At 41.9% G+C, this 27,884-nt stretch overlaps 1 protein-coding gene and 1 long non-coding RNA gene across 2 annotated transcripts in view; one reads left to right on the plus strand and one right to left on the minus strand.

Moving 5' to 3' along the window:
• The first annotated feature begins 2,416 nt into the window (after positions 1–2,416).
• LOC120812490 (cadherin-13-like) overlaps positions 2,417–27,884 on the plus strand; it is a 150,256-nt gene continuing 124,788 nt past the window's right edge. The window contains exons 1-3 of the mRNA XM_078097984.1: positions 2,417–2,431; positions 2,880–3,032; positions 16,523–16,667. Coding sequence (XP_077954110.1) covers positions 2,417–2,431; positions 2,880–3,032; positions 16,523–16,667 — 313 coding nt within the window. The remainder of the gene's footprint in view (positions 2,432–2,879; positions 3,033–16,522; positions 16,668–27,884) is intronic.
• On the minus strand, positions 20,986–21,869 carry LOC144391036 (uncharacterized). Its single transcript, XR_013454897.1, has 4 exons — positions 21,801–21,869; positions 21,619–21,696; positions 21,406–21,520; positions 20,986–21,306 (listed from the first exon to the last, which is right to left on the minus strand). It is a non-coding gene; the product is annotated as an uncharacterized LOC144391036 (long non-coding RNA).

Below are 27,884 nucleotides of genomic sequence, written 5' to 3' on the forward strand. Positions count from 1 at the left end.
CGCCGCTTCCCTCTCATTTATAGGCTGGAGTGGCGGCACAATCGCACAATCTCTCTCTCTCTCTGCTGTGTGTGTATATACAAATATAATCAATTAGTGTCTTGATATTTTCTTTGCAGGTGCCTGCGTGCACGCACTTGTGCGTAACTGTGTTGCTGCTCTGCGGGTATTTGTTTGTTGTGGGCCTCATGACAACTGACAGGAACACAAACGGCAGGCGATGCTATCAAACCCTAAGGGGCCGATGCATGATTCTGGTGCTCATTCGCTCTGCATGCTCGGAGGTATTTGGTGTTGTGGAGCTGCGCCACACCTCCTGTCATCCTTCCCGCTGTATCACGAGCACCACGGTCTTTTATGCAGATGGAACGAGGTGAGACTCCCCCATCAGTCCTCCTACACACACAGGAGGAGACAGAACTCAGCAGAGACAAAGCCACTGGGTGCACGTTTCCATGCCAGCATGCACGCAGATCGGAGTGTGTGTGTGTGTGTGATGCAGATTATCACACTTCTCCTGTCAACACAAAACTTCTCCCAACTCTTTGTTTACTGTCTTCATCAGCAATCTTTAAATCTCCCTTTCTCGTTCAGCGAGAATCCAACTAATGCATTAGTTGTCCTGTCTGCTATTGCACCCGTAAAAGTGTGTGAGCGTGTGTGTGTGTTCAATGTACATGTCCGGATAACAAGATGTGGAAAATAAGTATACTTACTCCATGAATGGGTCTACGCTATCATAGCTGGTAATAAGGGAAACAAAATCTGTTACAAGGAAAAGAACAAGGCTGGGGAAGACGGAAGAGGATGAGGGAAGGAGAAAGATTAAGAGCCAGAGAGGAAAGAAGAAGAAGAAGAGGAGGAGGATATTTTCCTTGCATGCTAATTACTCCGAAATGACTGCTTTTGCTGTCCTTTTGACATTTCTTACTCTTATCGTTTGTGGCGGCAAAACAAAAAGAGCCACCAGAGGATACAGTACAGAGAAGCGGAAGATGATGAATGGAGAACGAGATGCGGATGCTTAGCAGAAGAGGGTGGACATATTGCAGAAAGTAACAAGCACGCAGAACAAGGAGCCCGAGAGGGAACGGAGGAGGAAAAGATGAAGCGGGGCAGCGAGATAAATTGCCACAGCGCTTTGGAGGGGCTACAAGGGCTCGAGCTCCGTCTGGCATTAGGTTGTAACACTCCAGTCTCATATCTCATGCTCTTTCAAGTGGGGGAGAAGAAAGGCCGTGGTTTCAGCTGCCACTCCGTGGAAGCGCGCTCTCATTAAAGGTGACCTCGTGGCAGCGGCCCCGACGGCAGCCGCGCAGGTTAACTGCCTGCTTCCTTTGCGCACGGATGCCGTGCTGAGGCCCGGCAGGGCGTGGGGAACGGGGACCACACTGTGCGTCTTCATGTGGGTGCTGATGAAAACCTGAGTAGAGTTTGAAATGTATTGACTTTCGGCTTCAGTTTGAGACCGCTCACATGCAGAAGTGGGAAAAGGAACACCTGAAATCGGCGCGCACTTCTGTGTGAATCTTACATGCTTATCTTCAGGCTCAAAAATAAGTTGTCAGCTATAATCCTGAAGAAAGTTGTGATTTTATTTCCACCTTGAAGAAATCATTCGTCATTCATTCATGTTTTAGCCATGAAGATGAGAGAAATGATATCGCTGTCAGGTCAACAACCAGCTATCTCAGCTACAGCTTGGTCTTCATCAAAGGTGCAGAAGTAGTCAGGACATAACCTTCATTTTTTTGGAAAGATTAAATAAACAAAAGAGGAAATGGAAGTCAGTGAGCTTTGAAGGAGGAGTTAGGCAATTTTCCTTAATAAGCGTTGGACAAACACAGGCTTTCTACTTTTTCTAATCTTTAAGCTGTAGCCATATAACGTCACTAGCATATTTACTCAGCAGGCATTGGAGTATAAATCACAGCTTCATTAAACTCTCAATCAGAGAGTTAAACCGATAAATATATATCCCCAAAAGCAATCTATTTCTTTAAAGCATGCACATTGTTTTGTTCTGAACCGCTTACTCCTCACTTTGCAGAAAAGACAAAGTGTCGAAGGATAAGAAGAATATCTTATCAATATCTTCAAAACATGAAAACTACCTATATGCTGTGAATGTGTATTTAGGCATTATGTATAAAGTAATACACGTTGTTAGCGTTTTTGCAGTTTTGGTTGACACCAAAGATTTACATGGTCAAAGACTGTCATTGCTTCTTTCATTTGCTGTAATGGGAACCTAACACACTGTGTTGTGGGTCTGTTTCTCTTTCCAATCTCCTGTCGCTGGATTACCTGTGGATGCTGCTGGCCGCTGCAGTCTCATGTGAGTATATCCATCCACAATGTCCCTAGTCCTGATCACTCCTGTTGGCCGACTGACTTGGCAGCATTCCTTTAAGCAATGTTTCAGCAGTGGGTACTGAGTCTACATAACATTTACACCTAATTATTAAGGAATATTTTTAATATTTATTTAACTGTTCCACTTTCCTTATCTGAGAGGATTCCCACCGAGCATTAACAAGTCGTGACAGCAGGGATCCAACGCTCTGGGAAATTATGGTAACTTTGTTGCCAACCGATGAAATTCAATCAAAGTCTTTTCTCAATACATATTTAATTGCTGGCTATCAGGGATTTGCATCACCATTTTGAGTCGGAGTGAACTCCTTTTGCTGAGATGCGTTTTCACAAATTCTACAATAAGTGTTTTCCTGTGTGCTGAGCTCGGGTAAAGGAAAAAGAAATGGAAGCAGTAATTCGGCAGTTCTGTGCCTCGGGAAATAAGCTTGCTCAGAATGAAATGGGAAAAGCTTGCAACTGTTGTTGATGCTGTTAATGTATGTGTATGTGTGTGTCTGCAGGTGATTTCAACAGAGAGGTTGGGGAGCCACATCTTCCGTCTGACAGGCCCCGGTGCCGACCAGGATCCCAAAGGTCTCTTCACCATTGACATAGACACGGGAGAAGTGTCAGTCAGCCGATCACTGGACCGGGAAGCCATTGACTCCTACCAGGTTTGTGTTTGTGTGCGTGGTCATGTATGTTTGTGCATTTTTCTTTTAAAGATGCAGTGCTTATTTGGTTTCTGTAGAACTTATTTTTCTCTCTTTTCTGTCCACTGGCCCGTCTCTTTCTCTGACACGTTTATTGATTCCTCTTCGATTTTACCTTCATAGACTTCATAGACATGAAGGATTCAGTAGCTGTTGAAATAATTCCATTATTGTTGGAAACACTTCAGTCTAGTTTGCCGCTACTTAAAAGGCCGAGGGTGAATTTACCTGCCATCACTAATGAGCATTATTTCAAACCTGATACTTTTAAAACCTAAAGGCAAGCTCTCTAATGTTTACAATTGCATTTTCACGCAAGTTATCCACACGGGCTTTGCATTCTCTGGCTGCATTGCTTCTTCCCTTCGTTGCCCCCCTCCTAACCAGTCTTGTTCAATATCTGATCCGTCTCCTCGTAGGAGGTATTACCCTATCATAAGGCGATAAGTCAGTACAATCGTCTCCTTTTGCCTTTTTATCAATGGTCTAAGCGCATGTACAGAATCAAGACTGCATCACTTTTATAGTGCACAGTGGTCCTCTCAGGTAGTCCTAGTCACATTTCTTAAGGGTGTCTCATTTCCTGCTGTAGCTTACGGCTTGCATGGGGATGAAAAATGAAATATTCCGATTAAAATTGCCATTACTCAAGAGGAGTTTTATAGACATAGTGAAACGGCTCATAGACTTTCACTGTCATACGGTCCGGCCTAAATTTAATTAAAAGAAAACAGACGGACGTTCGTCATCTGACACGTCGTTCTTACCACTTCCCTTAAGTTTTAGTGTCTTCAAATTCTTTTTTTGAGTTTCCTGGCTGCAACTTTGATGGTTTGTTTCAGCTTGGTGACGTCCACAAAGACATGCGACATCAGAGTACACTAGCATGAAGATGCAAAAGATTTCGCCTCTTCAAGTTCTTTGACTTCTATATTTTCTCTTATATTTATTTATTATTTTACCAGATGTTTTTTTTACCAGATATCCTTCTCTAAATACATTTTAGGTGGAAATGAAGTACATTTTAAGGAAGGATGTGATATAAAGGGTTAGGTTTGAACAGCCATGTTTATTTTCAGTATGTATAATTAGGACACTATACCATTATTTGATACGCTACCTACAATAAAAACTTGTATTTACCGGCTCCAAAATAGTCTATGAAGGTAAGTTACAACAGAGGTGTAAACAACAGAAACTCTGTTAATGCGGCAGATGGTAGGTAGGTTGGTTGGTGTGTTGCCAACCTACCACATCTGCCGTGTAATTCGTGTGAGTCAGATTGTTAATGCAGAAGAAAGGAAAACTGGAATCCTCATTTCCTCCCCGTTTTATTTTTCCGTTCGACAACTGCTAGTATGCAAATCATCTTGTGTAATGTGATTGTGGGCGAATTATGTACAATCATTCGTTGTGTCAACACATGCTTTTCCATTTGACACGTAAACGGCACCAAAATCACGCAGGGTTGGGAGGTCTGGATATACAGGACCAATCTGACATCACTGCTTCAAAAGGCAACTGGGCAGACATGTTGACAAGTTGTTGAAAATTTTTTCCTACTAAGAAACAAACATGTCAGATGTTCATGATATAAATCTAACTGACTTGCAGTCACATTTGAAAGGAACTGGCAGTAATTGTCAAGTCTATTTTCCATCAAGAGGGATGATGTAACACCATCATGTCTCTGATCTAGGCACTGTTGTTTTGGAAATTTAAACCATCTTTCTTCTGTCAGAGCTTATATGTTTGGGGTTTTGTATCAATTCTTGTGCCGGTACAGCCCGCTGCAACTCAATGCAGATCCTTAAGGCTCCATGCCTTGCATCCTATTTCAAGTTGTGCACTCTTTCAACAGAGGATATTTTTTTAATATTGTGTTTTAGAGTCATCCAAGGTTGTATAAAAGACACTGCACTTCCTACACATTCCCTTACTTCCATCATCCGTCCTAATTTACGGCATGTTGATCATGATTGATTGATATTGGCGAAGGAATACTTCCTTACCCTTCCTCAGACAAGGTCATTTTATATCAAGATGATATTATTACAGCTTTGAAAATCCTAAATCAGTTTGGTTGACTGTCTTTGTACATCACCTGTGTGTTCAGATTTCTAAGGGGATTTTAAGCACAGTCCATCTTCAGCACAGCAGAGAGCTCAAGAAAGATTGGCGTTCAATTCTTTAATAGGCTATTACGAGAATGACAAGCAAGGCTAACAAACAAACGAACCCCCAACAAAGTAAACATTCACTGTGGAAGAACAAACAGACACAGCTCGGCCACATGTTCACAAGGATTTAATGTCAAACATTATTTTCTTATTAAGCTCAATTAGGGTGAAAGTGAATGTTAATGACATGGAAAATGGAGCGGAAGGAAGCAGGAGGCGCACATGGCTCATCCCCGCGGTTATGTAAAGCTTTGGTCGGGACGAGAGTGGCGGGCAAAAACCCTAATTGCCTTAGAACAGGGGAAGGATAGAATGTGAAGCAGTCAGTGTGTTTACATGATGGTATAATTCGAATCTTTGCTTAGTCGGACTATGCTATCTTTTGGGGGGAGGTGCTATTATCCCAATATACATGGCAGTGAATAAATCGAATCATTGGCCAAAAGCATGTCATATCCAATACAATAGGTGGCGCTGTTTCATTACAACTAGTTGTGATACAGCCATTTCCGCTTGACCGCTTCACCACTACCAACAACAACCAACAACAACAACATCAACATTACGAGAAAGATGGCGAACGGAGAGCAAGGTGAAGCTACATCGCTCTACTTTTTTGTGGCGCTATTGGCTGATTTGATAACGGAGAGAAGACGCGGTCGGGATCTCAAGCATGCGCAAAGACACAAAGTCCAGTTCCTTATCCAATTCACCGTTACATGCCGCAATAGTCGAACTATCAACTGGATCGGATCGAGTTATCCAGGGGTGTTAGTCGGATCGTAGTCGGACTGCACATAGTTGTTGGAATGCATTAAGCATTCCAGGTATTGTTCTTTGAATCTTTATTCCACATTCTTCTTCTTCTTCTTCTTCTATTTCTTACGTCGCACCTTTCAACTCCTGCACACTTTCAGCTATTAAAACTGTTCAAATTTTAAAATATTCAGCTCCTTTCTGGCTTTCCAGCTATGACTTTTCAGCTTTCTACCTCTTATGCTTGAATTTATATAAATCAATAATCATCAATATTTTAACATGGTTTTCCAATGGAGATCGTTTTCAACTTCTTCAACTTTCAGATTTTTCAGCTCCGCCAATCTTTCAGCTACAGACACCATTTAAACTTTCAAATGTTGACGCAAGTCACAACTATTTTACGAAAAAAACTGCTTGTTGATATCTATTCTACTTTTTTCATAATCACTGATTATGTTTCTCTAGTTCTTCGCTCCGTTGCGTTTCTTAGAGTGAGACCTGGAAATGCTAGAGTGTGGGGCAGCGTCAAAATATGGTTAAAAAAATATGGAACTTCGGTCTTCAGAGCCAAAGTATACACTTTTGAGTCTTCATTTTTAGCTTAACGTGATGGCATGGTTGTGTTGCTTGTAGTCATGTGGCTATGGAATCCCAGAGTTCTTTAGTTTTGGCCTATGGAGATCAACAGTCACACAACCTCTGCTAAAAGCCCCATAGGCTCCAATACAAATCTGCCGTTATATTTTTCAAAAAATCCAGAAGGTACACGTTTTGTAAACTGCGACAGGAGTCGTATTTATTACCGGACAGACATAAAAAATGCATCCATGGGTTCGGTAGAGTCTTGGGTCTCGTATTTTTTAGATAGCTATTATAATTTTGCGCTGGTGAACACTTGTTTGAGGTGTGGATTTTGTGTAACTCGCTGTCCTGTCTCTGCGCTTTGCAGCAGCTCGTTAATGTTGCCGTGGTTACTCGCACACACACACTGCAGTATCTCCTCCTGCTCTTATTACCTCATTAGTGGAGTCACATGACGCAGCTATGCTTTTTGTCAACAGACCATGATGATAAAGACACTCGCCCCCCCTCCCCCCTCCACCCTGACCTCTTCTCACTGTTAATAACTCACTCAGTCTGTCTGTCTAATTATCCTCCCCTCTCCCTCTCTATGTCTTCCTCACCACCCTTATTTTTTAGATAGCTGTTATAGTTTTGCGCTAGAGGACACTTGTTTGAGGTGTGGATGTAACTCGCTGTCCTGTCTCTGCCCTTTGAGCAGGTGCTCCGTTACCGTGGATACCAGCACACACGCTGCAGTTGGTCAGTTTGTGTCACACAGATGATCCATAATAGTTGATTAGTGGAGTCACAGAACACAGATATGCTTTCCCCCCCTCATTCTCCCCCTCTCTCTCCTTTCCTCCTCCTCTCTTTTCTGTTCCTCCCCTCTTTCTTCCTTCCTCACTTTCTTTCTCCTCCACTCTTTCTATTCTTCCCCCTCTCCCTTCCTCACTATTCCACCCTTCTTCCTCCTCCTTTTCCATTCCTCCCCTCTTTCTTTCTCCCCCTCCCTCTTCCTTCCTCCTCCCCTCTTTCTTTCTTCTCTTCTCCTCCCATTCTCCACCCTCTCCTTTTCTCACCATTCCACCATTCCTCACCCTCTCTTTCCATTCCTCCCCCTCCCTTCCCCTATCTTTCTTTCTCCCTTCCTCCTCCTCTCTTTTGTTCTCCTCCTTTTGTTCAATTCCTCCCCTCTTTCTTCCTCCTCCGCTTTCTTTCTCCCCCTCTCCCTTCCTCCCTCCCTCTTTCCCCCCTCTCCCTTCCTTACCCTCTTTTTTTATCCTCCTCTTTTCATTCCTCCCCTCTTTCTTCCTCCCTCCTCCTCTCTTTTGTTCTCCTCTTGCCATTCTTCCCTTCTTTCTTCCTCCTCCTCTTTCTTTCTTCTTCTCTCCTGCCATCCCCCCTCTCCTTTTCTCACCATTCCACCCTTCCTCACCCTCTCTTTCTCAGTTCCTCCGTATATATCCCTTCCTCCTCTTCTCTTTCCGTTCCTCCCCATCTCCCTTCCTCACTTTCTCTGCCTTTCTCTCTCTTCCTCCCTCCCTCTCTTTCACCTTTGCTCTCTCTAGTGTGCTCTCTCCTTGTACCTTCCCCAATGCCAACATTTTAAAATATAACCCCCATGGAGGGAATTTTACTGTAGTGTTTGTGATGAGGTCTATCGATTAATAGTTTGAAGGACAAACATTCTGCCCCCCCACCCCCCACAACTACTAATAACACTAGTACAACTAGTAGTGCTACTTCAACTAATACTGCTACTACCATTACTACTACTACTACTACTACTAGTATTTCAACTGGTATTAACACTAAATGACTCTTAATACTACTAATACTTATAGTAGTTGTACTAAAAATACTATTTCTACCAGTAGCAGTGACCCAGCAACTGATATTACTACTCTTACTACTATAAGAAAACATACTACCAGTATTTATACTGCTATTAATACCACAACTACTACTCATTTTACTACAAATACTACAATGACTAATAGTTTAGTACTACCGATGATAAAACTAGTAGTACTACTAACACTATTTTTCTACTGCTATTGATACTAAAACTACTACTTATTCTAATACTAATTTTATTACTGCCAAAAGTACAATTACTACTAATATTACTACAAAAATATTTTTTTAAGACTCCACTCAGCTTTTGTCATTTCTGAATTTTCAGCAATATTTAAATTTATAATTTTCTTTAGTATTTTTTATTCCAATATTTTTTTAGTCCATTTCAGATTCTTCCATTTCTGTATTTCCACCAAATACTGTGTATTTTCAGCAGATCTATTGAAGTTAATTTCAGCTTTTCTGATGTCTGTATTTTCATCAATATTTTGACATTATTTCTTCTATAGTTGTTTCATTTCTTTATTTTCAGCAAATCTATGGGAATTCCTTTCCGCTTCTCCCATTTCTGTATTTTCAGCAATTTCAAATTAATTTCAGATTTTCTAATATCTGTAATTTCAGCAAAAATTCCCTTCAACTTTCTGTATTTTCAGCAAATTTCTGAAGTTCATTTCAGCTTTCAGCTTTTTGCTTTCCAACACATTTTCAGCAGGAAATTCATTTTCTAGTTGGACAAAGGGGTTTACATGAAACGGATAATTCGATTTCAGTCCGACTAAGCCAGTTATTCGAATCCATGTAACCACGCTGAATGAATAACAGTCTGGTTTACGCACGTAGAAGAATGACGTCAAGTAATCACACAAAAGGGTGTGGTGAGTCCGCTGTACATGCTTACCTTGGAGTGGCTGAAATCTATGGTGGTCAAAAAGCAAACAGCTACAAATGTTACTGATGACATAATTTACACTTTAAAAAGTTTTTTTCTTTGTGATCCCACAGTCTCTGATTGCAGCCTTATTATTACTGTGTTCATTATTTGAAATAATTTAATTAAATCAAACTGACAGGTATCTTGAAAAGTCACTTTGCCTTCTTCAGGCTGTGCGCCTCAAAGTTCATTTTTACCTAGATTTGCCTATTTTTGACAGTGGAGACACTGAGAGATACTCTGTGACCCTTGACTGACTGATACTATTGTAAAAACTTGTTGTTTGCTGTCTAGCCCAGGCACAAAATTAATTTTGTTTAGTTTAGTAAAAGCCAAATTATATATGTGTTATGTTTTATTGCAAAAGATTCATTAAATTCCTAACATTTTAAGTTTTAAATTGCTTCATGCTTTTCATTTTTGCAGACATGCAGAACATATAATTGCCACGTTTGCAGGATTTCATCCCAATACCTTTCGGCACAGATCGCAGGGATTTGTACTTGAATCAAATTTACAGCCCCAGTTATTATCCGTCCTTTTGGCTCATACGTGCTCCACCGTGGCTCCGTTCTCCTGCTTATGTGTCAGAGAGGATTGGTGATTAATCTGTCATGTTGCTAAGGTGGAGTAAAATAGACTGTAGGTGAAAGCAAACATTTGACCCATTGGATGCATATTTTCCATGTTTGTTAGCCTACGTTTGTCTGTGTGTATCTGTGTGTATATCTGTGCGTATCCGTATATACGTTGGATGATCTTGCTCATCTTATTGTACATCTTTATGGATGCTAATATAATCTTGTATAGCAAATGGGACTAAACTTCAAAACAATAATAATTTAAGGAGCTTTGAAATATGAATAGAACGAGAATGGATGCAATTGGCAATTGAAATATTACGTTACATACACACGCAGACACACACTATCAACACCAACACCACCACCTTCCCCCAGAGCAAGCAATGCCCAAGCCACCACAATTGCTGTTACCTTTAAGAAATACGAGCGACAATACTTTTATGCCACAGGTTCACACGCGGTTGCGCTCCAAGGATTCTGCCGCTGGTCAAAATAATATATATCACATGCATAATTGTCTAGTTAACTGTGTTTGCAACACTTTTTTTTGCCAGAGGCACAATACTGTACACACACAAAAAAAATCCTTTGCATCTGAAGTTTTTTTTTTTCAATCAACTGCTTTTTTAACAAGATACAGATTTTGGAAGATGATGATGCATGAATGTTTAACTTTGACTTAATAAAATCAAAGGACAAAAACTTTCTTTGAAACTATTTGTTCAGTGGCAGTTCGGCGAGATTATTCTTTATCCCTAGTTTCCTCCAAAATATTATTTCTTGTGTGATTGTTCAACTCTGAGAGCTGGTGTCACTTGCCTGCCGTCCTTCCAGAAGCCCCCTTAAAACCCCACCGACAGACAAACTGCCCTAACCCTATTCCCAGAGTCCCACATTACCTGATTAAACACTGAGTGCCCTGCCGCTTTGCCTCGAGCATTACCGCTGCTAATTCAGCCTGTCCGCTGCCTGCTGAGCCACATGGCCCAACCCCAAATCCACTTTACTTTAGTTCCAGGGCATCTTCACATTGCGCCATATAGACTGGAGACAGAAACCCTCACCGCTGAAATGGCTGACATTGACCACGAACGACGGGAAATGGACTCAAATTGGTCTCTGGAATATTAGAATCTATCCTGGGGGAAATGCTACAGTAAGTTCAGTAAGAGGAGACAAAGTCACCATCAAAAAATGAAAACCCACTTTTGGGTATAGGTTGTATAGGATCACTAAACACATTTGAAGGTTCACTCCCATCTTTTCTTCAAACTGTCAGACTCAACAACCTTTTATAATGTTGTATATCGCAGCTTTCTGCAGATGGACATGAATTGTTACAGTAGACGTTGATCCATGATGAGGTTAATCCTTTTCAGTGAGGAAATGTTCAGTGAGATGTGCTTGTACAAGTTATATCATACTTTTTTAGGCCCTGATCACAACCTGATTCTTCAAATACTGAAGTCAATTTACACAATCCACAACCTGACATGGACATTAAAGTTAATTTCTCATTCCTGACTATGAAGTAAAAACCGTAATCTATTATTATAATTATTATCCCTCCATAGAGTTTGGTGGAAATACAGAAACACTTTCACTTTCGTGTGCAGCTTCTTCTCTGGCAAATCTTTGTCGCAGTGCAGCCACAGACTTTGAGCCACCACACAAACCCAATCCTGAAAAGTTTCAGTGTTATAAATTATATTAATATGTAGTTTTACCTGGCGAAGGCAACGGTCGGTCAAATATGAGATGCTGTGTCTTATATATTTTGCTCTCACAATCATCATCATAATCAGTGACAAAAAATGGTCTGAAAACTACAATAATATAAGTTATTGCAATTCATTTCGGTGCAATATATTGCACAAGAAAAGATGCTTAAGTAGTAGTATTGTGACAGCCAGATCACAGTCATAAGCAGGAAGGGCAGTAGCAGGCGAGCAAGCCGTTTCCTCCGGCCTTCCTAAAAGAACCTTCAGTGCCAGACAATAGGAGATTGAATTATACTTTAGGATTGGAGGAGGGGGGCGCTTTTGTACCACGATACACCAGGGAGAGCCTTTGTGACTCTTTCAACGCCTTTCTGAGGCAGGATTATTTTTTATCTGGCTCAACAGCCAGCTGAATGAAAGATCGTTTCTATCACTTTCTATTTGCTCTATACTTTTAACTCCCCCACTCTTTCTCACCTTCCATCTTTTGTTCAATCTCTTTCACTCCAAAGAACATCTATTTATATCTTATTTGACATTCCGTGGCTTTTATTCTTTTGATGTAATGAGAAACATTTCAGTTACGCTAGGACAAAGTGACAAAGAATTCCAAATCCAACACAATTCAGTATTTCAAGAGCAGTTCACTTAGTTGAAGAGCACATTTGCATTTTTTCAGAGAAAATGTATGGTTTCTGAAATGTTCTTGCTCATAATGACTTGAAATGAAGGTTTGAAAATCAAAAACACTGAGTGACATTATAACTACAAAGACTTAGGGCTCACAGAAAAGAAGACACGAAAAGCCATGCTGAGAAATATTTTTCAATAAAATGCATGCAACGTTTTGAGTGTACAATGTGCCTCATTGATGTCTCAGCATGCAGCCAGACTACTTGAGATGCTACTGATATCATATTAAACTACAATAGTGCCAAAGTTCAATAAAATGTACTTACTGAACTGCACATCGTCCACCAAACAATGTGGTACAAATACATGCACCATCACAACTCCTAACTAATGTAATAGCAAAATAGTCCCCGTATGTGCATGTAAACCGCATTGGGTCTCCTTGCAAGATCTCGCACCATCTCATTCATTCACATCGTTGATGACGTCCGCCTTAATTGTCCGATTGCGAAAGCTTGCATTGCTCGATTTGTGGGATTTCCGGTGTTTTTTCAGTGATCGCCACCAAGCTAAAAGCTGAAATGACAACTAATGGTCACGCAAAATTACTTTGAGTGTGCCGTGACATGGAACGCTCGGGTCAATGTGAACAGGTACTGTATATTATCGCTGAATCTACCTGTATTATAATTGCTAATGTCCAATATCTCCTTGGGTGGACCAACTAACCAGCATAACAACAGACGGTTTCCTGAAACAGACACAGCCAGTATTGCTAACAATGTTTGGACAAAGGCCTGTCCCTACAAGTGGGGAGGGGATTGGTGTACCTTTTGCTACGATTCCACAAAGTTGTTGTTTCACTTCAGAGTGCTCTTCAGCATGAAATTCCAGTCCCTGGTGGTTCTCAAGTGCTTCCCAGTGAGCTATGGTGAGAGCATGAAACACACTTGGCTCTTGACAGCCTTAATTTCATTGGGTTGGAATGATTCAAGCTTTTGAAAGTAGATGCAGCAGGTACGGGACCGGTGAATTAACCACCTCGTATCCCTGCGGAGGGTTCTAAGTGAGACTGATGTCTTGAGGTCTATGCCATGAGAGCAATAGAAGAAAAAGGGATGTTCTTTTGGGAGGCTGAATGATAAAAAACAAACATTCCTTTGTCCCATTTCGCTCTACTTGAGAAGAAAGTATATAAAAATTGAAAAAATGGGCTTTTCCATATTTACATTTTTCTGCCCTTCAGCGTGATGCTGCTTTCTCCTGGTTCCATGAAACAAAAACATTACTGGGCTTAGAAAGTAATATTTCAGGTTTATATCTTGTCTACATGTCTAAGTATACATTGTCTATAAAACCGTCACAACCTCAGTAAGATATAAAGTCTCCATCCTCATGAATTAAATCTTTGTCGGCCTGCACTTCATGATGGGCTATGCTGGGCCTTTTTTTGTCACGTTGCTAATATTTTTATTAAATAAGTTTCTTTTTTTTACTCAAATGTTCCTTTTTGTTTAATTATGAAGCAAAGTATAACATTGAATTGCTAATGGGTAAAAAATGACAATGTAATTTTGGATCCCATCCTGCCTTTAATTCCAAAGGCCGCTTGAAAGCAGCGGGAATCAAGCAGATGGACTTCGTTTTTAAATTCCTCTCCCCTGTAATCTACTCATCTGGCGGATGCCGTCGGCCATAAAGTGTGTTAGCAAATCTAATCTGTCTCCATTCACATAACCTTAAATGATGGTATGTCAGCATCACCGACATACCATCCATCAACTCTCTCAGTTGCTTTTACAGCTGATTGGCAACCAGCAAAGAGGTTTGGCCTCACGTTGGCGTGACTGACTTGCAACATGGAGTGGGGTACGAAACTACTATATCTGCATATGAAATTCTGTAGAGCTAATATAAGATAATTATATAAATCCAAAGCTATTCATAAATATCTTACTCTTTTTTTTCTTGGCAGTAAGAAGACATGGTTTGACTTTGTGTGTCTGATGGGTTATTTCCTTGTTGCTGGTGTGATCGCCCATTCAAATGTGTTAGGAGGAAGAGGCAGACTTTGTGCATTGATTGAAGTGTTTGCGACAGTCTTAGTGAGGGAACCCATGCGTACATATGCTTGTTGGCACACGTCTATAAGCCAGTGTGTTTGTGTGTTGTGGATCAGATGGAATTACATGTTGGCTTGTGAACACTTTTTAGTTGATAGTCAGCAGTTTTGCAAGATGGAGACAAGGTGGGACATGGTCCCTCTTGAGAATCGCCGCCCGCTGTGTGTTGTCAAGGCGGAGAGGGAGATGATGTACGAAATCATTAGGCTCCTAACACCTAAAACATTTGTGTGACGTAACGCAATATGCTCCAGGTTCCGTGGTAAGGGACAGATAGAGGCGACAAAAGAGAAGAAGCAACATAGAGGTAGAGGAGCAGAACGACCTGATCGCTTGATGTTATGCATTACCGATAGGAAGGAGGAAAGGTCAGTAATGTGATGCCACAGACAAAGGAGGAACCTCCCTCTCTCTCTCACTATAACGCTCTCATTCTCTGATAAATCTCTCCGGCCCCGCTGCAATGTGAATAAAGGAAGTGAAGTGATCTCTTTAGCCACAGATTAGGATTGGAATTGAGCTAATGTCTTTACATGCAGTGTCTTTAGGGGATACAGATCACTCACATAATAGGGGGTACCGCCTCATCTGCTGATGGGATTTCGAGGAGCACGCGTGCTTCGATGGTATCAAAATCCATCCCAATTGGGTAAAACTCAGCCCTATCAAAATATAGGCTTTTATCCTTCCAGTCATTTGTGTTTTGAGGAGCAGTTTTTCTGTGTATTCTATGCGGTGGGGTTCAGTTTGTCGCCTCAATTCATACATTGTACCCATTTGTCCGGGATACAGCACCCCAAAATCACCACATTCTAAATGTAGACATCAATACGTGTAGTTGTATTTAACGAAGGGGACCACTGCTGTCTAAATAATAAACTAGATAAAACCAACCAGCTCTCCTTCACACTGCACATGTCACTCTAACTGTAATTCATCACTTTGTCGTCACTCGTCACTTTGTTACTTGTTCGTTAGTGCACTTTATGCTTAATATATCTTTTTTTTAAACTTTTTTAATATTTAAAATTTTTAACTTTATTCCCTTGTTTTATACTAACCCATAGCGTTATTCTACTAACCCATTGCATTAGCATTTCATTTTACTTTATTTTATTACTTGTGCACTGCTGTCTTGTCTATTGTCACATTGTCTACTGTCGCGCACCAACCGCCAAGACAAATTCCTTGTATGTTTGGCATATTTTGGTAATAAATGTTTCCTGATTCCTGATTCCTGATTGACTACAGTTTTATTTTCTAAGCGAATCACACTAAGCCATCCCAAAAAGAATAAAAGTTGCACCCTTGATCTCCTACTCATGGCTGTTGGCGATGGATCAGAAGCTCTGGGGTTTGACATCTGACCAGCTACTGGCTGCACAAAACAAGCCGAAAAGGGAGCGAGCGTCTTTTAAGTCTGTATTTTTAAACAATGTCGGACAGCTTTCCGTAATGTATTTTTAGTATTTAGGTAGACTGACACGGTCGTTCCACTCTGAGTTGAAAGCTTGTTCGCCAAATTGATACTGTGCATATTTTGACTGTACTCTGTTAAGCCGGCCGGGTCCCCGAGGTAAACCGGGGGATGACGAGCGAATCTGCAGAGCAGCAAGAAGACGAAGGCATAAATATGTGATGTGGGTCGATGGAGGTAGAGGGGAAAAGGAGATGAAGGGAAAAGTAATCCGAAACGGGTTTACTGAAAGGTTTTTTCTGTATATCTTTAAGTGCCTTTAAAGGCTGCAGGAGAGTCTTAAAAATACAAAGATACGATTAGATAAAGTTTGAGGCAAAACACAAGCAAACCCAATGCAGAGAAACTTTTCAGGGATGTTTAAGTTCAAGGGATTGCATGGAATTTAAATGCAAAGATTAAGGTATAATGAATGGTCGGACACTTGATACCTATTTAAGAACAATAATTGTACTATTGTAATTCATGGAAATGTCCCACCCCTCGTAGCAAAGACGAAATAATTGCTTCCATGTACTTTTGGACATTTCATGAAGATTGCTGTAAAAAAGAGTTCCACACAGAACGCCATCCTCATCTCTGAAAGAAACCTCCTTCTGTCTTTGTACCCACACAGCTGGAAGTTTCTACCACCGACTTCGCTGGAAACCTCTTTGAGGCACCGGCCCTACTTGTAATCACTGTCATCGACCAAAATGACAACCGGCCCATCTTCAAAGAGCAGAGCTACACAGGAGAGGTGCTCGAGGGATCCCCAAAAGGTAGGTGACTTTGTTATACCGAAGGGCCCTGGAGAGAAATGGGCCTTTATTTGATTCAGTTGAGAGGCAATGTCACACACACTGTGACTGTGAGACTTGAGGTGTCTCTGATCCGAGGCTACGTGCGGTTATATGGATGATGTCACCCCCTTGTGTGTGGGTGGTTGGTGTGCGCTGTTGTGGTATTGGAGTCAAATGCATAAAAATCCAACAATTACCCCCAGCCAATTCGCACGGTGCCAGTTTGCATGGTATTCTCATTCTCAGGTCGAACTCTGTTGCTTTATAACACTCCTCTACCTCTATGTGGATGTGTCTCCTTGTCTCCTGGTCGCCTATATGATGTGTTGGATTGGTCAGGTGATTCGGCGAAGACATAGAAAGTCCAAAATAGGATAAAGTTTGCCTCTTTCCGAATCCGACACCTTCCCATAGGTTTGATGGGAGGTGTAGATTGCAGTGAAACAAAGTTTTTTTTTTCTAATTCAAACCTTTGCTCTCACTACAGCAAAATTATTAATAAAAGAGGGGTTCATTTTTAATGATGGGTTTACAAACTAAAAATGGGACTACATTTGATACCTTTTGGAAATGGGAAAATGTATTGACAATTTATGTTTGACATCCCACATATCCGCCAAATTTGTTAACTTCCTTTTCTCCTTCCTTGTTTTACTTCACTGTTCTAGAGCTTTAATAGGATTTTGAAAGTTACCTGGCTCTAATGATCAATATGGAGAGACTCATTGTTCCTTTACAGACTATTATTAGGAGGCTCATCACCACCTTTCTTCCTCATCTCATGGTTGAGTGTTTGAGAATGAATCGTTTTGAGGCAAAGCTGGCAGAGCACCTAAGAAGACTCGCCATCTTTTGCTGCTGCTGTAAATTCCAATGTTCTCTTCAATGCCTTTGTCCCTTTTTGCCAGGGGCTTCTTTTCCTGACTCATCACCGTTACAGTTGTGCCTTCACTGGTCTGAAATATTGAATAATTCCTTGAATGTACAGCGTCTTTGCTCACCTACTAAAACCTTTTAACAAGCTGAGAATTTTTGTGTGTTTCAGTCATTAAAGCAGAACAAATTAATTCGAAAATATACTTGTTTTGTTCTCTCCACATAGCTGTCATGTAACTCGCTGTCGTCCACCGTACAATAGTCATGTATGACGTTGGAGTAGAATTGTGGAGGCGCTCACATCCGGTCTTCACTCCCACGTTTAACTTGTTGCTGATACATGGGACAATACATGTTGATTTACATAATACACGTAAAAATTGAATTTGTAAAACAAAACTTAATGCATTTTTCCCCACTGTTTTTTTGTCATGAATACTTTTACACCAAATGAAACCATGTAAAAAAATCTCTTATTTTTGGAGATTAATCAATTTTCCTGAGCTTATCTGAATGGGCAAAAAGGGATATTTTCAAAAGATACACTTTATTGTACAAAATACGAAGGCTCCCAAGTCTTAACCAAGACTGCAAACATCATTACTGCTTTCCCCCAATGAAGGCAGCGCATACTGGATTCCTTCATGCTTGGCCCTCGCCATAAAGGACTTCCCATATACACAACAAACTTTTTACCAGATGGAACTCACATTATCTCCGAGCATTTTGCTAAAAGGAAAATAGCTCACAATAACAAAGCTTAAACACAGATTTACCTCAGACAGACTGCCAGACGCCGCTCTGGGTCAATAGCATCCCAACAGTTGGTCAAATCTATTTGAAACTTTCATTTGAAAAGGGCAGTTTTAAAGTGCTGCAAGTATGAATGGTTTTGAGAAAACATATTTCCAACCAAGTTATTGTCATTTTTGTATCTTTTTTTTTTTTTATTAGTCACACCAAAATGTATCCCTCTGAGCTCCACAATATGTCCAACTGCAATAGTCGCACCACGCGGCGCTAATGAGGAAGTTAGCAGAAGTCAGGTGCTACATCCTGTGTGCTCCCGCTGTTTACTTTGAACTGCGTTCCACTGATTCAGTGAATAAAAGAGCGCTCAAGGTCTCCCTACCAAGTGTTTTAAGGGAACAACATGTTGGGGCTGGCAGATCGTTTGGTAAAATATGTTGAACGTGATTCGTAGAAAGCCCGGGCAGTAAAAAACAAGAGGGAAACAAAACGCTATGCATTGCCGACTCCGTGATGCTTCTTCTCACTGTTTGTTCTCACATCATTAGCACAAAAGCCAACAGACAAAAAAACCTTAATCACCAACAGAGCTTCGTAGATGAGAGGGATCAGTCAGCAGGCTGGCAGAGGAAAGACACACACACACACAAACAGCTTCCCATGGAGACATTTTGAGCAGTCGTCAACTTCATGCTGAATTGTGTTATGAATTACTAATACAGAAATTGCTGATGCAATGGTGCACATTGGGTACTGACTGTGCAGCCGATGGTCAGAGGCTGACAAACTCTTGTTAGAAATAATACAGTCAAACTGAAAGTGTGTTTAATTGGTTTTGGTCCTGAACTAAAAGGGAATCAATGGTGGAATCCAATTGTCACTAAAAAAAGAAGTAATTCATTCGACTCCTCCGATCCTGACACAGACAGCGTGTGCTTTTACTATGATTGTCTACATTTTGGTTTGCCTGCACACTTGTTGTCAGACTACAGATGCAAGCTCTGGACGCTTACATAGAAAAGAGCCCACCAGGAGAAAGTTAGAAAGATGACAGAAGTGTATTCTTAATTTAGGATCAGACCTCACAAAACACCTGAATCATCAGAGCAGCTCTCTGCTTAACAAACTAATTAACTGAAAGCTGAGCAGCGACACATTTAAAAAGGAAACTGATATTGAATTACTGAGTCCTTAGACCTTCTGACTCAATGGGATGTAAAGAGATTTAATTTGTAATTATTTTATTTAGCGCTTTTTTTTAACAACTTGCCAGTTTGCCAATGGTTTCCTAGTCAGCAGTGCTAGATTTTTAAACAATTGTTTTTATTAAAAGTAAGATATTTAGATTGTCGTTGTCAAATGTCCATAGTTTTTGTGGTCTTTCAGGAAGTTTTATATCTTCCTCAGTACTCGCGATAACATTTCTCACTTTTTAGCGAGTTACTAAGAGTTAATCCTCTAGTCGTGGATGTGGAGACGTTGCCCATTTATACTTGAACAGTTACAGAACATCATCATTCATTCGGAGTCATGTGTCGTATGCATTCCACCAACTCCTGATGGAAGGCTTTTGTATATATATATATATACAGTCTCAGTGCTACAGTTCTCTTCTTTTGTTCACGGAAACATTTAACCTCTACCTCCAATCTTTCTCCTTTAAAGCATTTTATCCGGCCAAGTAAATAATGCTCACTGTATGTACTTATATAGAGGTTCCTCCGTATTGTGTGTGAATCTATGTGCATATGTTGTGTTAGTGTTTGTAGCCTGTGTCCATGCACCTTTTTCAAGAATAGAGTAACACTGGCTACCTTTTGTGTGTGTGTGTGTCATTTGTATGTGGGCATATTTGTGTGATTTTCGGCTGTGTGTGTGTTTTACACAGTAGCAATTGGGCAGCAGGAGACGCTCTGGGGAGGGATGTCACAGTGCTCTGACATTTCAGTGCAGACTGATAACAAAGCAGCCAAAGCCTGTCTCCTGGCATGCCCTCTCCATCCACTGTTTGCTCCTTTTCTCTTTGTTTGTGTTTTTTCTCCTGCGGTCGTCATATCTCGCATTCTCCTTTCCCTTCATGCCCTGTAATACCTTGGGTTTTCTGTCCATACCATCCTGCTCCCCCACAATTGCTGTTTTGCTACACTGCATGAAAAGTGAGATTTTCGTCCCCGTAAACGCCCGGAAATCTCCCTAATTTCCGACAATTTCCGACAATTTGCAACCGTCGCACGTCGCGTTTGTCTGTGTCACAAATTGAAACGAACCATGACGTATGTGGAGAGCTGGCGGAGGTGCGAATGGCCCGAATTAGCATATGAATGCAGCGAAACCGCGGGTGGCCGAGCGGAGCGGGCTTGAATAACCTTACTCCTTATTGGAGGAAACCACAACTTACTAACAAATAAAATCACTCGTGATTGGCAGCAAAACCACACGTGGGCAGACCAGGCTTGAGTTTCCTTGTTCATGATTGGATGAAAAGAACTTTCAATCACTCATGATTGGTTGGCAGATCTGTCGCTATTGGTCACCCGCCTCATTTTATTTATATATTCATATTATGATGTATATTCATTTCATAGTTATCCTATGTAGGCTACTACACTATTATTAGGATACCAACCAGGACATCAATGAATTTATAGAGAAAATGAACATTTGCCACATGTTTATGCAAAGAAAAAGCTTTATTAACAACACACAAACAACAACTACATACAAAGTGAGGATCTGCCCACACTTGGGTAACGGCGGTTTAAAAACTACAGCTCAGTAAACTGTCCGTTCGCCTCCTCGGGGTTGTAGACCGTCACTGGCGCCGTGTTTTCCGAGGCAGGTCTGTTGTGCAGGCGCCTCGTGTGCGTGTGGCGACCGTACAATCCACCCCGAGACCCCGCCAACAACGCCGTCCCCTCCGTCCGACGTGAGCTCTACGGTGGCGGATTTCCACCTCGTCATCAGCCAGCGCACTTTGTCTCGATTCCAGCAGCTGTAAAAACAACAATGAATCAGTACTGTGCGATGCGATGCGTACGGACACAACATATTGATCAATGCACCTGAAACAAGTCAGCAAATAAACTCTGACCGTCTTTCTTCTCGCTCGACTCCGCGCTGGATCCTTCGCAGCTTCAGCCCGCAGTGAGTGTTCCGCCTGAACCTGAAGCTCCTGCGTCCCGTCTCAAAATACGTCTCACAGGCGGCTGGAAAACAATTAAATGAGTGTGGTATGAATACAAAAAGAAAATCAAACGCAAGTCACAGTAACATTTAACAAGGAAGGAGAAACAGTATCACTTACACATAATGACGTCGTCTAAATCTGGACTTTTCCCGGAGCAAATACGAGGTCACCGCCTCATTATGAGGCGAGATTAGTCTGTGAAAACAAAATGTACAGTTATGATCGGTATCCATCCTATGGTATCTATACGTATATATTCCTTTATACCGCAGAATGAAAGCATATTCTTTAAATCTGACCCTTGCTCCGGTTCGTGGCGCCTGTAGTTCGTCTCGGAGTTGTGAAGATGGCGCACCGCTTCCTGTAAAGACACGGCAAAGAAAACACACTTTAATAAAGCGGGTTCTGCTCACTTGTTAGGCTACTAGGCTACTCTTAGCTTAGCTTGAGGCTACGCTGCAGTCATCGAACGTATTCTTACCGCTATCGTGGGATTGTGCGCCCGTCTCCTCTTCTTTGAGTCGGTTCCTCTGATCTATGGACAGAAACCCGCAGAGTCCCGAACGCTCCAGTGGAGCGAACCGCTCGTTGATATCGGCAGTTTGTTGTTGGAGTTGACGAGACGATCCACTGAGAGCTTTCAGCAGCTTCTTCTCGTCTGTCTGCGGACTGGCCGAAAGTTGGTGACCGCGGAGAGGAGTTGAAGGCGAGTTGAACGCGAGACGTCGTCCCGCCATTATTCACGAAGCAGCAAAAACCAAACAAAGGAACTGGAGATACAGTTCTTCTGAATATAGTAACACACACGTGTCTGTTTGTATGCTTGTCTTGCAAGTACTGCTGTATCAGTCATGCCTATGACCTCACACGTGATTGGACGAGGAGTCTAAGGGTCCTCCAATCACATACGAGGTTATTGTTATACGGAAGGACCAGTATTTTAGGAAGACAAATGGTTGTTTTGGTGTCAGCAGAACGACTTTCCCTAGAAACTGTACAGTGGTGCCTCTTCTCCATTCCACCAGACACTCTTGAGTCTGACATACATGCAATGTTGACAATGTATCATCAGATGTACCCTTGTGTCACTGAGGTTGAATGTTTTGCCATGACATGTAAACGGGTAACATATATGAATGTAACTATCTCAATCGATAGATGCAGAGCATAAAGGTCAGCATATGTTTATGCTAAGTGGTGTGGAAACACTAACAGTTTTGAGGAACCCGTCCTTGACCCTCTAGCAGAACTACGACCAGCCATTATAAAGCAGTTTATAGTTGTTAATGTTGGGTCAAAGGGTACGGCATTGAAACATGTTCTTGCACAAGTCAATTCAAGCTACAATGTAAGAGTCTATAATTAGGCTACTGAGCCTGATCTATTTGTACCAGAGATTTTCTTACCTTTTAAAAAAATGTCACCTGGGCTAAAACTCCCTCTGCGACCCTGATTTGCATTTGTATAGCTCACAGCATTTTCATTTACATGTCAAAGCCTCCCCTAGAAATAGGAGGAGGGGGGTCATGGGGGGACAACTGCCAAGGGAGGCCCACGTCAATTTCTGACAATTTACGGCAGTTTTCGGCGTTGCCCGCAAATTGCCGCAAACCTGAAATTCCACGACAATTTACAGTGCCGCATACTGCCGAAAATCCCACTTTTCATGCAGTGCTACTGTCTCCATCTTTGCCTTGTCTACCAACTTTTTCATAACTGATGACATAGACTGACTGGTTCTAGCCCTCACTTGTGTGTTGTGTGATTTTTGACAGTATTATAACAGCCTCACGCCAAATTCGGACTATGCTTGCAATGACATTGAGGTGCAATTTCTACACAGTTTTTGTCTGCTTATCATGCTTAAATGTACCGTATGTATTATGTGGGCATCCACAAATGGCTGTGCACCTCTGTCTCTTTCCACAGCTAATCTCTTTTTTTTTCTGCAGTAAACTGCATAATATGTTGAGGGGCCAGTCACGGCTGCATAGCCATGGTCCTATGGTGGTTCCGTTGACTCCTACTAATTTCTCAAAACACCATATATTTTTGCGCCACCGGATGAATCTTAGCCAGGAAAACTAGCAGGTCAGTAAACTCCTCAGTCAACCCGTCTAGTGCTGATGGGTTGAAGAACGCCTTGGGTGTGAAATGCAAGCATCTTGCAGGGTGAACGTGTGATTTTTCCATAGGGCGACTGAATCTTCAGGAGCATTCAGTATTTTTTTTATTTTTAAATAATGCAATTACAGGTTGGTCTCCTCGTGCCTCACCGGACTCCCCCTTTTTTTTCTGCTGGATATTGGACAGCAGGCCATTCCATCTGTTTATCATTTTCCAGACCCTCCTTGATCTTCCGGTTGCTGCTGCTCTGGTGCCTGGACAAGCTTGCTTCTTTGGTCTACTCTGTGAAGCTTACTCAGATTCCTGCGAAACCTTTGCCGTCACCTCATTCTCCATGGTAACAAAAGTGTCTTTAATATTGTACAGAGGAGTGTGGCAGCGTAAAGGACATTCACTTTCCTTGCTTATCTAGCTGTGAAGTCTCCTATTATTATATGTTTCATGCAGTGCTGTAGTGGTAAAATTAGAGGTGGGTAAACTCTGAATTTTGTGATCATACAGACCTCGACGCGATGAAATTACAACAAGTTTATTTCGGATTATTCCAAGAATACAAGGCGCAGGAAACTTTGAGGTGCGTAAACGCCACTTAGAGGTGCGTAAACGCTATTTATAGGTGCGTAAACGCTGTTTCCAAAATTCCAGAGGTGCGTAAACGGCGTTTACGTGCGTTTACCCTCCACTACAGCCCTGGTTGGAATAATCCGAAATAAACTTGTAATTTTAAAACAGCTAAGACTACGTTTCCTATTGTTGAACATATAAATGCCGTGGTCTGAATCATTTCCATCTGCGCTGTATAACGGTCTGTGAGCATCCAATCAGTGCCTTGCGGCTGCAGCAGCGACCAATCACGATCCAGGAGGTGTGTAAACACACGTTGTGGATCAGCCCAGTGGTCCCCAACCTTTCTTATCTCACGGACCGGTTTCATGTCAGACAATATTTCGCGGACCGGTCGAGAAGGTCCGACGGGGGGGGTAGTAGTCGTTGCGGGCGGAACGACCAATGGAGGGGGGGGGTTAGTAGTCGCGCGCTCTGTGTTCGCTGGTCGTGCACGGTAAAAGGACAAAAAAACGCCTGGTGACGCGTAGATTAGAAAACAAGTCAGTTCTCAATGTGAAAAAAGCATGCTGTATAGGCTATTTATGATGACGTAGGTAGTACATGAGTGTTCCTTTAACTTATGTTGTCAGTGTGATTGACAGGCTGCTTAACTGGTTAACTCTTAAATTCAACATATTTGTTCTGGCAGTGAGAGGACAGGCAATGATGCAGAGAGCACAGGGAGAGGAGAAACACCAGGTCCAATAGAGAAAGGAGAAGCACAGAGGAGCCATGAACCCCAGAACGCGTGTTCTGCGGTTCATGGCAAGGCAGGACCTGACGTGGAGGACAAGGAGGCCCTCTGGGCACTACTGTGAAAAGGAGACTCCGTATGTAGATAGTTCTTAATATGCAATTGTGTTGTTGTGTTGTGTTGACATACTTTTCTTTACTGTTTTCTTAAATTTAATAAACTACAAACTACTAACCCATTTATTCACTGTCATTGATTGTATATGACTTTTACTGATAACATAATGCAATATAGCCAGGACAGCCTTACAGAGTCGCAACGCTTTGTGTTGCGTTGCTTCGCATCGCGTCAAGGTCTGTATGATCACAAAATTCAGAGTTTACCGACCTCTAATTTTACCACTACAGCACTGATTCCAACGGAAGAATACAAGGCGCAGGGAACTTTGAGGTGCGTAAACGCCACTTAGAGGTGCGTAAACGCTATTTATAGGTGCGTAAATGCTATTTATAGGTGCGTAAACGCTGTTTCCAAAATTCCAGAGGTGCGTTAACGGCGTTTACGTGCGTTTACCCTTCACTACAGCCCTGGTTTCATGTTTCAAGACAGCATGTGCTCCTTCTTTTCACTTAATGCATCTTTGAAGCTGTTTAGTGGGCCAAAAACCTCCAACAGTTTCAGCATACCTTGTTCAGCATATGGGGTCATTTCTTCCTTTTCTTTTTTTCCGAAACTGCAAAGCAACATGCTGTTGTTCAGATGATCTGTCCACCATCCCAAAAGGTGGGAATCCAGTGTGAAGACTGATCAGAGATCATCTCATCCAGGGGTTTATGGAAACCGTCTGATCTTAAAATGAAGCCGAACATCCTAAACACCCGCACTGTGTTCTCCGGAATGCATTTTTTACTGTGTTGGGAGTCCTGCTCGTCCATATGTTAGTGCTTCAAGCTTAGCAAGGCTGGTGGTTGAGTTGTGTCTGAATTACACCTCCTGGTCTCAGTGTAGAGCTTCATGATTTCATTAAACACAAAATGGAAATCTGTTCTAACCTCTCTCCAGGAAACATAACACATGTATCACGGCTGAAAAAGGTTCTGAAATCCACTTTTCTCTACGTTGCTGGCACCTGATTAAGACATACGAGCAGCGATAAACTCAGTTGCTGCTTTGTTCAAAGTCTGATGCATCTTTCTGTTTTCAACAGGGAATAATCCAGGCTGTGTACGGTAAGGATGGGACCCTGTTGACTGCAACTGGGGGTGTTATTGGGCGGTGGAAGGAGCACTTTGAGGAACTCCTGAATCCAACTACTACGCCCTCCTTGACAAGGCAATTTTATTTGTATAGCACATTTCAACAACGAGGCAATTCAAAGTGCTTTACATAAAACCGTTAAAAACATCCAAACATAAAGCAAGGACATTTAGAAACAATTAAGAACATTGATTGTAACATAAAACTTCCAATGTAGTTGGAGTTTCTTTAAGAATTCCGCAAAGCCTCAAGGATTGATGAGATTTTTCCAGAGATTCTGAAGGCAATGGGTGTTGGGGGGGTGTCTTGCAGGACTCGCATCTTTGCGCGAAAGTGTGGGACAGTGCCTGAGTGGCAGGCCGGGGTGATGGTACCTCTCTTCAAAAAGGGGGACCAGAGAGTGTGTGCCATTTACAGAGGTATCACACCACTCAGCCTCCCTGGTAAAGTCTATTCCAAGGTGCTGAAAAGGAGGGTTTGGCCGATAGACGATCCAAGGATGAAAAGGAACAATGCAGATTTTATCCCGATCGTGGAATGGAACAGCTCTTTACTCTTGCAGGGATCATGGAGGGGGGGCCTGGGTGTTTGCTCATACAGTCTACATTGGTGGACCTGGAGAAGGCGCAGGGCAGCTGAAAAGAGGCCTCGGGGAAGACACAGGACAAGGTGGAGAGATCTCCACACTGGCCTCGGAACGCCTCGGGATCCCCCTGTCAGAGCTGATAGATGTGGCCCAGGAAAGGGAAGTTTGGGGTCTGCAGGTGGAACTGTTGTTCCCGCAATACGACCCAGGATAAGTGGTCGAAGATTAACTATTTTTGTGCTCTGCATACTGTTGATTGTGATCATCTCATTTTTAGAAGCTTGGCAATTATGTCACTAAGTTAACGTTACGTCAGAGCGTTACAATGTGTGTTCACATGGTCAGTTAGCTAAAATCGTTGCATCAAACTTGCATGACGAAAAAGACTGCAAGAATGGAGATGAATTAAATATTAAATTGATATTAGACTATACCGCACGCTTATTAATGTTACATTCATAACCCGTTTCACCCGCGTTCTACCTCTTGTCAGGGGACATATAGTTTGACTTGTTTTGAACGTTGCTTTGGAGTCTCTGTGGCAACATCAACGTAACAGTCACATCATTGAAAGTCATTAATATTGTCAATGATTCGCAGACAAAAAATAGTTAAATCCAAATTTTTGGCATGGAATGGTGCGCCGCTGGAAAATGACTGTTAAGACTGTCGTGTTTTTGGTGATTTAAGTGTAGCTCACCCTGCCAACTCCATGCAGACAAGTTAAACCTAGCATCTTGGTGATATATCTTGTGTAATTGGACATGATGGGGTATAAATGAAGATATTCCTCATAGCTAAGTCTCTGTTTGTGTTCCAGACTAATTTGTGTTCGCATCAGAGGTAATTAAGATACAGGTTACTGCTGTGGACGCAGAGAAGGATGGATCCGGTCTTCTGTTCTGCTCTGCGTTCTTGCCTGCAAACACACACACAGGCTGGATAAATACATCTCAGGGGTGCGCATACTGAATAAAACTTCTATCACATTAAATTTAGTTTTATAGCATGATGTAGTAAATGGTTGCGACAGGTTTTTTTTTTACAGCAGAGGTTTTTTACAGGCCAGGGATGAAAAAAAACAATGAAATAATAGCAGGGTAAATTATGGCT

The sequence above is a fragment of the Gasterosteus aculeatus genome, chromosome Y, assembly GCF_964276395.1.
Source record: "Gasterosteus aculeatus chromosome Y, fGasAcu3.hap1.1, whole genome shotgun sequence".
NCBI classification, from domain to species: Eukaryota; Metazoa; Chordata; class Actinopteri; order Perciformes; family Gasterosteidae; genus Gasterosteus; species Gasterosteus aculeatus.